This window comes from Bombus affinis, chromosome 15, assembly GCF_024516045.1.
Source record: "Bombus affinis isolate iyBomAffi1 chromosome 15, iyBomAffi1.2, whole genome shotgun sequence".
NCBI lineage: Eukaryota > Metazoa > Arthropoda > Insecta > Hymenoptera > Apidae > Bombus > Bombus affinis.
Window position 1 is genome coordinate 8,126,712 of NC_066358.1, and position 13,228 is coordinate 8,139,939.

Sequence of the window (13,228 nt, forward strand, 5' to 3'; positions counted from 1 at the left end):
TTTGTAATTTTCATTACTATAGTTTTAATAATTTTATATTGCATATAATTTTTACTATATATGTATGTAGCTTTCATGACTTCTGTTTTATAGCTTTATAGTTTTTATTGCACATTATTTTACATACTTCAAATACCCTGAAGACGCTGAGTATATTTTTAAATCTATAAAGAAGAAAATTTAATTGTAATTTCTAAAACTTGTCTTTAATTGTTAAAAAAATGGTTTAAATATGTACAAGTACACATGCGAAACAATTATTATAAAGCTGAAAAAATGTGGATGATAAAATGATAAAATGTGGACTATGGATTTCACACACATTGATTCAAGCGTCTTGAATAGATGAAGGGACGGAATAAGGAGAAATGGGGTAAACAAATAATTTCGTAAAAATGCTCGACTTCATAGACGACACATGGTGACAGTAATCGTTCAGAATATATTTACAAGAGCAGTACAAAGAATAACGCGATATTACACGTACATATTTGTTGATACGTATACTAACAAGTAATTGGTAAGCAGGTGAACAGTTTAATTGTTAATTGAGGCACGTGACAATAAGGCATTTCTACAGAGGACAAAATACGATCGTGCATATGTAAGATATTTCATTTTTCCACGCTTCTTCAATGTTTGTTCATTATTTAAAGCATTTTGAACTTGTTAATTATATTTGAGAACGATTTGCGACTTCTATATATCATGTGTTCCTCTTAAAAAGCTGTTACAGTCATATGTGCCACGTGTTGTATTAATCACAATTATTTAAAAATTCTAAACACACGTATATCTTCTTTAAAATATGCCTTTTACTTTTTATTAAAAAATATCTTAGGAAGAATTTTCTTTTCTTTTTTAAATTGACTTAATTTTTTTTTTTAGGTCATACATCTCTAAATTTTAAGCTCAATAAAAAGACATTTTATGCCATGACCTGTAACAACATGACCTTGGAGTAATATTAACTAAATTTAAAATATATTAGCAATATGCATTTTATTATTAAAAGATGAAAACATATATAGCGGAAATGTTTAAGGAGATCACTGTAAGTGAAACACCTTTACATACTAATATAAATCAACGAAGATATTTTACCGATACTTCGGATCTTTTGAAGATCATGTTGCAACAGGATACTGAACTGGCTCTATAATTATGACAATTAACAGACTGCAGATATTTATGCATTTATGAGGAATTTAAACTGGGAAACCCCTCAGAATGGATATAATGCACAAAAATGTATACAATACCCAAAACATTAATACTTTTGACAATATTTAAAGAATGAAACAAATTTTTGTTTAGATTCTATTTCTTTAATCATATTTATAAAAATATGACTAATGTATGAATATTTGCAGTCCAGTAATTTACAATAACCTCGAAAGCACACATTGTTCTTTTTACTAATTCTTAGTAAATTTTAGACTAATTCTTTTCAAGATTTTTGTTTATATATTTTAGAATATTGAAGGCGTTAAAAAAATAGTGGCAAACAAGAAACCTCTGAACGTCTGTAACGTCTGAAAATTTAGTTAACGTAACCGAGCGAAATAGAGTCGTAGAGCGGCGCTGATCTTACACGTACACGATCGTATGAATTACATTAGTGGACGTCACAATGAAAGTTGTGTTAGTACGTCGGTGCAAAAAATGCGTATCTGTGTGTTATTTATCGCTTCTCTGCGTCTCATTACACCGATTACTGATTACACAATAGTATACCACATTATGTATTCGTTTAGAATGTGTTCATGTATACTAGTGTATGTACGTGTTATGTGTGTGTATGCATGTGCACAGATTGTACAAACGTGGTAGAAAGATTTATCAATAGAAAATTAATTACAAGTTTGAAAGTAAAGAGTCTTGAGATCAAGAAGTGTCAAAGTTTAGATAGATTATGATGATCGAGCGACATCCAATGGGTACGGATTGTACACATGTAATATGGTGTTTCAACATCTGCGGTGCGACACTTTACACAAGGAAAATACGTGTTTTCGTTCCTACCGAGAAAACAGAAAGAGAAAGAGACAGATAACGAAGTAGAAACGCGCTACTCGCTGATAGAGAACAAAATTATTAAAAAATTATCTAAGAATTTCGACACACGAAACAATCTGAAAAAATGAAATACCTGAAAAATATTAAAATTATAATTTTATAATTTTAACAATTTTCTAGTAATATTTTGCTTCAAAAATTCTTTTGTAATTCGTTAATTTTAGCCACAAAAAATCGAAGTATAGGAATAGTATTTTGTATAGGCAATATGCACGTGTTCGTTCTTTGCATATGATCAGGAATATTGAACAACGAAGATGTACATATTAAGCGGAAAGAGACGTTCACGATGTGGACAGTCATGAGATCAATGAATGAAACATGATTAAGAATTAAAGAGAAGAAAATTTACAATGACCACAGAAACACATCACAGTGTTAGTAGTTTTGTTTATTGGAACGTGTGCGAATTTTATTCTTGGTCTTTCACTTTAAAACATGATATATAAGTATTTTCGTAGATGAGTTATTATAAGTTTTAAAAAATTTCAAATGTAGCAATTTTTAATAGAAAATTCATATTTCATTCGTACACGTCCAATGGCTCAACAAAGACGCACAGTTTATACAACAATATGTGTATACACATTTTTTCTAGCCATATAATTTATGCGAATGGATTGTAATAGATGAAATATATATTTTCTACTGTGTTTTAGTATATATTGTCTTCTTGAAACGAAGATACCATCTTTCTATTAACCAATTCTCTAATTTAAAATGATTCTTAATTCTTTTATATTTTTAAAATTTAAATTTTAAGTGTTCATTAAATCTGGAAAAATTCACAAATTAAGAAAATATAATAAATGCATATATTACATATTTTACAATCCACTAACATTGAAGAGAAGACCATGGAACAGGCAATGTTTTGTAAATACATCAATTATTTTGTACATAGGAAACTAATGATTTTTTAGTCTCACACATACCTCTCGACATCATATCCGGTATCGAAGAAACTCAGATTCGAGCTTAAATTTGAATCGATTCATTTTCTATAAAATTTCCTTTCTCCTTATAACACTGAACCGTTAGAAAAATATTTAACTATGAATTATATTATATCTGTGCTTCGGTAAAAATGGCACCTTTTCTAACATAATTCTTGTGCGAAAAGATAAATCAATTGATCAAAACAATCGATTTATTTAAAAAAGATTTCACTAGAAAAAAATACAATTATCGTGTACCTATTTTATGCAAGTTCTTTGAAGGTTAGTCGAATGTTAAATACATTAATTGTATAAGATATCTAACCTTCAAAAAAAATATTCGTAACAAAATTTGACTGTACAAATTATATCACAATTGGTGAAAAATTGTTCATTTGCTTCGAACAAACCATGTATATTGATGTTGGTACAACACTTTCCAAGCACGTGCGAATTCGATATTTTTCTCTACGTAGCACACTATGATTTATGAATGGCCTTGATGGTCCAACGTTCAAATTTTTCTATAACTTTCTAACACTTTATTCTATTTCTTTTCTTATTCTTCTACATTCTATATTTTCAAAAGTTATCTACATTTAATCTAAAAAAAAAGAAAATTAATTAATATATATAAATACAAAGAATCATAAAAATTTCATTGAGCCTTAAAGAATATTAAAGGACGTTAGTACTGTAATAAATCAATCTTAAACAACATAGTTCGCAAAATATATCGATATCGATATTATTATTATTTTCCTATCCTGAAATTTCGGAATTCTTTTTTTCTTTTCAAAATTCGACTAACCTATCTTTCGATCGACCGATCGACTCGATTCGCACATGCTCGAGTGACACTTAAATAAAATACTGCCAAATATAAAAACCAAGTAAAATGTATTCTATGGGAAACATCATATCATTATGCTGATACACTGAAATATAACCACAATGCGTGTTTACAATGTTTCGCGCGCGCACGTGTTCATGTCATACGTGTGTTTATACTTCTGTAGAATGTTTATGTGTATATGTGTATTTTAGTGTATTGTTATGTACGAGGAAAAATAGTTTTTGTGATGTGCATAGAGACCGTACGAAATAATCATCGATATTAATTTTCGCTAATTTCTCAAACCTAATTCGCTAATAATTATACTGACCGAGCAATAGATGATGCGGCGCGTATGATAGTTTGTGATCAGTAATAATAATAATAATAATAATAATAATTAATGATAATAATAATAATAATAATAATAATAATAATAATAATAATAATAATAATAATAATAATAATAATAATAATAATAATAATAATAATAATAATAATAATAATAATAATAATAATAATAATAATAATAATAATAATAATTAATGATAATAATAATAATAATAATGATAATAATAATAATAATAATTAATGATAATAATAATTAATAATAATAATAATAATTAGTAATAATAATAATTAATAATAATAATAATTAATAATAATACAGATATAACGATAATAATAATAGCAATAGCAATAGTAATAGTAGTGGTGATCGTGGTAGTACTAGTAATAGTTATAGTAATAGCACATAGCGATAATCGCGATGATCGATGATCGATGAAAGATGGGCCTTGACAAGGATTCACGATGATTATTATTATTCGTATAGGATATTGACAATAACATGTAACAACGACCGGATATGTCGAGCACCAACGAAATACGTGTAATCTAGTTATGTTTAAATCGGGCAATTGCGAGCACTTTAAAATAAGTTATTTTTTTTAGGTTGGTTGTACTGTCATCTTTATATTTGAACAATGAAAAGGGTTGAAGTATTTGGTCAATCGATAACGATAGATAAGAGAATCGTAATGGAGAATATTTTTATATATAATTTTATATATAATCGTAATAGAGAGTATCCTCAGAATGATAATGGATTTTTAATAGTTTTATTATTGGACAAGTGTCTGATTGGCAATCTTAATTAAAAAGAAATATAACGTTATTAAAGAAATACATCGGTCGCTTGGAAAAGGCACAGTGAGCAATTCCACAAATTAAAATGCAGAGAGAGGCGATGATGTTATGACTTTTCAAATTTTAGGATTCGCTGTTATTTATAGCACTTTATTGGAATAAACGAATTTGTGGAAATAAATCTTGTAACTTGTGTAATTATGAATATGAAAATTAATTATGAAATTGGCAAAAAGTGGAGTTAATGACCTTAGTTCGCGAGAGGCTCATATGCTATTAAATTAATGCTATTTTAATATTAATTAGCGAATATTAGGTATGTCTTTATCGATTTAAATTTTAGTTTTGCATATTACAAAAATGTTTAATTTTAAATATATTCATTCAACGTAATTTAATTGTGATTGACTTTTTTGTGAATGATTATCGTAACGGGGAAAAGTAAGAAGAAAGAAAGTGACTCGCATGTGCTCGATTTTCACGCGACAATTGCCGGTACCATTTCTATTCTGGTGTGTCCATTATTGTACCATCATCAGCGTGTGGCATTTTTTTCGACGTGCATTATCAATGAACAAACAAGATGAATAAGCGTGTCCTTCGTAAAATCGTCTCGCAAATTTCACGGATATACAACGATCTTGACAACCACGTGACAGAAATGATGAATTACAATTATTACGATTTTTTAATAGTTCAAGAATATTACCAGAAAAAAAGAGCACAGAGAACGAAAAAAGGTTGAACGAAAAAGAAACAAATAAGGATGTGCAAAGGAAAAAAGGATGATCGAATTGTCTCTCTTTGAAAAACGGCGAGAAATGTTCACGATAAATGACACTATTATGAGTTACGGGAGGGGGGAAAAAAAAGAAAAATAAAAAAAAAATTACTTTCCTTTCTGTTTTCGCAGATTTATCACTGGCTACTTAAACGCACAACTCTATAATACGCCATAATATATTTTTTCTGCTTTTTCTTGTGTTTGTGTTTGTCTGTTTAATAATAATATCTATATAGCACGTTACGCGGTTACTTTTTTTAACTTCGGTATAATTACATATACAGAGTGGTTGTTATTTCTTTCTATTGTTAAACTCCTTTATACACTTTTTTCCTTTCCCTCCTTTTCTCGCTCTTTCTTCATTGTACTCTGCACTCGACGTTCAAGTGGGCCGCTCTTTTTCTTTGTTTGTCAACAGTGCAACGTAAACAGATTTTTCATTCTTCACCATTTGCTTCTTTATGTATATATATATATATATCGTACAAATAACAATATATCACTACGCAATAATATTTAAAAAGTATGTTAATAATAACCATACTCGCGGATTCCGTGCGTCTCGAAACTATAGATCGATCGATCGATCGATACAGACATGAAAAACAAGAATCCCCTCCGAATCGAGCATTATTTTATATATTTATATATATTTTTCTATTTTTTTTCAGCATTTTTCCCTTTTTATTTGTTTATCAGACAGACAACGTTGAAAAAAAAAGGGAGATCGTTATCGATTGATCGATCGGAGGGTAAGTTTCGACAATAAACACACGATCGATGGTTAACAATAAAATGGCGGTATATTCTTGAGTTTTACCTTTAAAAATGTGATGCTACGTGGCTTTACAGATATGTTCAGTATTTTTAAATTTACTTTTACATACGTATATATATATACATATATATTTTATGTATATTAAATTCACTTTTACTCTGCAGTGACAACAGTTGTGGCTAGTACATTTATACATCCTCGTATATTAATTATAGTTCAGCTTTCCATCTCTTCTAACATCATTTTCTTTCTTTTTTTCTGCAAATATTCGCTTCGCTATATCATCCTTTCAAAAGTGATACTTGTGCCGTGCTTTGAGTTTCCGACCGTGTTTATACATATACACACATGTCGCTTTTATATCTTTCTCTATTCAGTTCAAATCGAAGTTACAACATCGATTTCTCGGATACTCGATTCGATTTTTCGCAATCGATCCCTGACAACGAACAGCGATAACGGTCGAAAAATATAGGGGGATACTTCGAGATCGCATAAAGATAGAATAGAGATCTTGAATTTTCAAAATCCTTTAATTTTTTCATTATCATATCATTATTTTATCATTAAGAATCTTGATTTATAGTTAAGCTCGGTTGCATTACAAAATATCAACTATTTTTTTCTATGTAGTATTTTACAAGAAACGCTACGAGAATTTTCTGTTCAATTTCTTTTCTATTTTTCTTTTTTTGCCTCCTTCCCTTTATAAGTAACAAATAAATAAAATTTACTTAGGAAAAATCTTACTTCCTATTCGTCAAAGAGACGTATTTTCCAGTTTTGTAATATTTTTCCGGAATAGATCGATCGCTTCGCGACATCTCAAACGAAAATGATCGCTTGTTAAAAATCGGTTGGTTCCCAACAGTTCATAACGATTCGCTTTCAAAGGCACGAAAGGTTAATAAATCGATTCGTTAACTAAACTCTTTTTATATATTTACAACACCTTTTTTATTATATATATTTCTTTTCTACTCTAAAAAATATCCGAGTTTTGGAGTCATTCGAACGCGTCAAATAATTTCGAATACTTCGATCAGGGAAATTATCGAATCTCTTCAATGTTTCAACAATTCTCCGTGACGTAACGATGGCGCCACAGTGACGAAACATTTTGAAACGAAAACTTCGAATATTTAGACATCCTCGGATATATATATATATATTAAAAAGGAATTGTTTTTCTATTCAAAATGATTAATTAATTTTTTAGAAAGCCGTCCAACATCCGACTATTCGAAATTGCACGAAATCCTCGAGTAACGAATATTTCTTCGAAAAGACGAAGAAGAATGAGGAGTAAAGGGAAATTTGTTAAAAAAAAAAAAATCGAAGCGAGCATCCATTTGAGTTCTGCACGTGGCCAATAAAAACACGGTTTTCGATAACGGTCTTGTCCAACAACTTTGCTCCCGTACAAAAAGGCTCTAATTCTGTTTCTCTACGTTTTTTTTTATCTTCTTTTTATGCTTTTTCTTGTTAACTCCTGTATGTCCTATAGTTTAATGCATACGACAACATTTTCTAAATGATGGTCCATTTCGTTTCACAGCGTTCCAACAACTTCGATAATAGTCTCTGAGTTCTCAACTACTACATAATCGCCGACGCTTTACGTATTTGCAATCGAATATTTTTCGTTCAACCCTTGTTGTAGGTACAACCGTTTGACCAATATCGGAGAGTATAAAATTCTTCTATTTAAATTAATTTAATTGATCCAACTTAGAGGATGGTCAAATTCTCTCCAAGAATAAATTGGATAATGGTACCATTTTGTCTCTCTCTATTTATCATAAGAGATTGGCAAATATTAATTATATAACGTCATATATAATATATAACACTTAGTAAATAAGTAAATAATCTTTCAACAGGGTTAGAACCGACGTAATAGTTTAACAAGAGGACCAAACAGATACACCATTTAAAATGGTACAAAACTCCATATTAATCTCTCGGTTGTGCCCCGAACAAGATATAGATACAGATCAAATTTGCTCGCGCGTATTTGTGTGTATGTGAGTGTAACTTACGCAACTTACTTCATCATCATATTAAAAATATACATTAATATGGTACGCACAATCGCGTCGTTAACGTACACCATTTAACAAGTTCCCTAGCTTAAGTGGTACCACTACGTATTTCTTATTTTTTCACGTGGGTATCTTACAATAAAATAGATCGGTAAGCAAATCGTAATCCATGCCTTGTTCCGAGACCATGAGTACCGGTGGATCAAATTAGAACGATTTCTCTCAGGCAGTCTAGCATTAGAAGTACGCCTAATAATCGGCTAGACGAGACATTAACTACGTATGCATTGTAAAAGAATATATTACATGCTTCATAACTCTGTATAAATTGCATGAGGTCACAACTGAAGATGGAATTTTGAATTTTGTGCATTGAGCGAGAAAAAATTCAACTAGTTCACATTATTGATTTCCATAAGTTTGAGATAATGTGTACTTGGGACATCATAGATTAGCTTCTTTAGTGTATCTTGTACTTATCTGCTATATTAAGATATGAAACGAAGAAAGATCTTTACTTCAATCAAACTCTTACATTCATCTTTCTGAAATATGAAAACATACTGTATAATATGTCAGTCAAAGTATTCGACTTTATCTTGCAGCGTTCTCAAACTTACGATCAATAGTTATGTCTTGTGCCAAATTTATTTGTTCAATCTTTTTGAAATCTCGAGTATCGTTATTTCTATTGATTACATGTAGATACGAAAAGTTTGTGCAAATCGCTTTGTCTTATACATACAAATGAAGCACAATAATAACACTGGTTGTTTAAAACACTGCCGAGAAATAATCGTAAAATATCAAGTAACAGATAATATAATTCAGTAATTATATTATTCAATGCGATCCACCTGTAGCGATTTAAAAATTGAAAACAATGCAATCGTATCGTAGATTATCTTTCAAGGATTTACTTCAGGTATGTACACTTAAGTTCAGAGATATATATAATATATATCGATATATACATATATATATATATACATATATATTATATATACATATATATATATATATATATATATATATATAATATCAATTCAAATACAATAAATTTTGCATCAATAGGAAAATGTTTAATAACTAGTGGAGACATATATATATACTTTTTTTTAATACATTAAATCTTACTTTTTTCGTTATGAAAAATAACAATTTCTTTATACTTTTTTTTTCTTTGATAAAAAAGTGTGTTGGCTAAGAGATTGCACTTTGTGATCATCTTAAAAATTTGTGATTAATCATTAGTGACTATACATTATATATCTTATGTTTCGCACACCGATTGTTCGTACAGTCATTAGATAGTATCTAACTGCAACGTTAGTAAAGAAACAAATTAATATCGAAGATTCATACGACTCTTCTTTCTTTATCTTCTTTAACGTACGTATAATATAATCTTCGGTTACAATATAACCAAGACTGACTTGCCAGGTTGTCGATTCGTCGACAGAACGTTGTAAAACAAAGTCTATGATTCCACTAATTTGTGTAGTACGGATAAACCTTTCTACCACTCTTTCTCTCTATTTTCTTCTTTCTTTCTCACTCTATTCAACATCGCTCTATTTTACTATTTTTAATCCACTTTTTTTGTATCTTTCAGTATGATACACACTTTTCTTTACACGTAGCTTGTCGACGAGTCACCTTATACGAGTCACAACGTGAACAAGTCAACCTGAAGGAGGGCCACAAATGGTGCCAGGCACTATTTATTCATATACCGTTTGTGTATTCCATTAATTGCGTTAATTAATTACAGTAACGTACCAAATACGACTCTTGAGAGCAGCTCGCACCAGGATACATCCTGAGATTGAGTAAAGCATAGGCTGAGACCATCCCGAAAGCGGTTTAACTTAGGAAGAAGACTTTCTGTATTTTACAATTGCAACCCTATCTTGCCAACTAATTATGGATTCGACTAACAAAGCATTTTACAAGGATGTACTATATATAATAAATATTCTTTCCCTATATTTCATATTTAATTTAATTGTGTTCCACTGTTATAGAAAAATCGTGTGCCATGAATATTGGATTTAAATACTGATTCAAATAAATTTGCTAATTCTCATAGATTATTATTTGAAGATAAATGCTTACAGAGGTGCAAGCGCTCGTTGTGTATGACTTAGGCGTTAAGGGTTGCAAAGTTTCTTCCTTCCGTGTCACCTTTCATTTTTTTTCTTCATATCAAACGTGCAAAATACTTGTGGAAAATGTATATAACGTATGTATATATGTATACACCTGCAAGTTTGTGTGTATATACCTTTCTTTTCTGTTTGAATAATCAACACTATATTAGATGCTTATTTCACATGTAATATGCATATATCTCCTCTATTACTTCATAATAATCAATATATTAATTTTCGATCATATTTTTTTTTCTCTACTGAATATCGTAATTATTTTGAGTACAGCAGCCGATTAATTATTCAACATTTTTTTGTTTATTAGCGGACATAGACCGTTAATTAGTTCGCTAAGAAAAAAGAAAAAAGAAAAAGAAGAGGGAGAAACTCCGCTACTTTAAAAACAAACCCAACGATTTGTTAAAAAGAAAATTAAACGATCTAAGACTCATGAATGTATATATTTTCTAATAAAATATTCGTACGACTCCATTGATCGCTTATAAAATAAGAGTACGATTCTTTTCTCTGGAATAAAGGAAAGAGATATTGCAATTACAAAAAAAAAAAAAAAAAAAAAAAAAAAGAAAAATTGTAAAATTAAAATTTATATACTAATCGAATATCATTATTCTCTGACTAGGCATTCAATTAAGAGAGAAATTATGTTCATTGCTCTCGGCATTCATTATGTAAAAACATCAATTAACGGATTATGCCGCGGTCTTGCCTACCTACCATCATAACGCACAAAAAAAAAGAAACAAGTAACAAAGTACAATTATTTGTAAATATCTAAACTGTAAATTCATTAAACGTTTTCGAAAGCTCTTAGAAATTCGGTTATCGATGCACTTATCTTCCGAAATGCTGTGCTCTCGATTCATTTCTTAACATCAATTCTAAACGTACCGCCATTACCTTTCTTCACTCGGAATAGAATATATCTTCGCCATTAGCGACAAGTATCAAAGACACAATATGCCATGTCACGAAGAAAATGACAATGAATAAATGACATATATACAAACAACTTTTGTATTATATACATGAAAATATACATATATATATATCTTTTATATATAATGAATATTATATATATATATATATATGTATCCATCATATATTGTATAATATAATATTATATATATATATATATATATATATACACACACACACATATGTATATATATATATACATACATATATATATATATATACATATATATATCAACATTATGGCACCGTTATTTAATCGTCAAACAAACGTATTCTTTTATATGTATATGTATGTATGTGTATGTGTCGTGTTACGTGTGTTTCTGGACTTTTAAAATATAAACAAATTTGTGTCCTCTCTTGTCCAGCCAAAGTCGGACTCTTCGCAAGGATTCTTCGTCTTACGCGCGCATCCAACTACAAGAAGAGAAAAAAAAGAACCATGGCCGAACATTGCGTATAATAATTAACGAGTCTTTGACTTCAAGTCCCGGAACTTTTCACAAAAGCACTATACGCCGTTGTACGTAGAGGTATGAAACGATCGAGCGATTAATTGTTACGATTGATATTAAGTCGCCCAGCCCTCAGTGATCCTGGAACGCTTCATCAGCGGTCCATTCTCATAGTCTGAGTTATTCCCACCGTTTCCCCCGGCGTTCGAGTGACTCGTTCGAATATCTGCCACTGTGCCGCTTCCAGGTGACGGAAGATTCGTCGGTGTTATACTACCGGAGTGAGATGGCGGTGGATTACTGCTCGGTCTGCTCGACACAAGATTCAGCGATTGTGGCCCCGGATGAGGTACATGATGTGGAGGTGGTGCACCGGTACTGGACGATGGTCCCACGTTCAGAGTCGTGTGATGAAGATTGCTGGTATTACTCGGCCCGCTGTTCGAGCCACTGTTACCACCGTGAGGATCTCTAGGTGGACTGATCGGTTCACTTTTTATCTTCACTGGTAATGGCGACGTGGCCGGTGGCGGTGTACTGCTCGACACTGCTAGATGGGGAAGACCACTGTAATCAAATAAATTTGAAGATATTAGATTCGATTATGAGGATTCCAGCAAGATTGATTCGCACTCTAAAGTATAACACCTCGGAAGAGAATATGCTGGCTGAAGATATAAAACCAGGTCTTGACTGAAGAAATTGTATACAATAATTAAATTGAAAAGAAACTATGGCTTGCATTATGTTGTATCTTATGTATCTTTCTAGAATATCATTTAACATATTTACTAACACATATTGATTATTATAAACCTTACAGTAGCATCAGAGGCAAGATAAAATATGCAAAAAACTGTCAATGTATTAAATATGAATACATAAGCATAATATGTTTTAAAATAAGTATATATCGTTAAAGCTCATTGTCATTTCATAGATGAACTGTTACGTGGGTTTAGCATTTAATAAGTTTGAGTAGCCAAAGTAATTAATTGACAAAATATTTTTGT

The 13,228-nt window shown here is 30.4% G+C and overlaps 1 protein-coding gene across 12 annotated transcripts in view; it reads right to left on the reverse strand.

Moving 5' to 3' along the window:
• Nucleotides 1-422: 422 nt before the first annotated feature.
• Nucleotides 423-13,228, reverse strand: part of LOC126924683 (myocyte-specific enhancer factor 2) — an 80,796-nt gene continuing 67,990 nt past the window's right edge. For all 12 annotated transcript variants that reach the window (XM_050739435.1, XM_050739433.1, XM_050739434.1 and 9 more), the window contains one exon: nucleotides 423-12,782. In XM_050739435.1, the coding sequence (XP_050595392.1) occupies nucleotides 12,332-12,782 (451 nt within the window). In that variant the 3' untranslated portion in view covers nucleotides 423-12,331. The remainder of the gene's footprint in view (nucleotides 12,783-13,228) is intronic.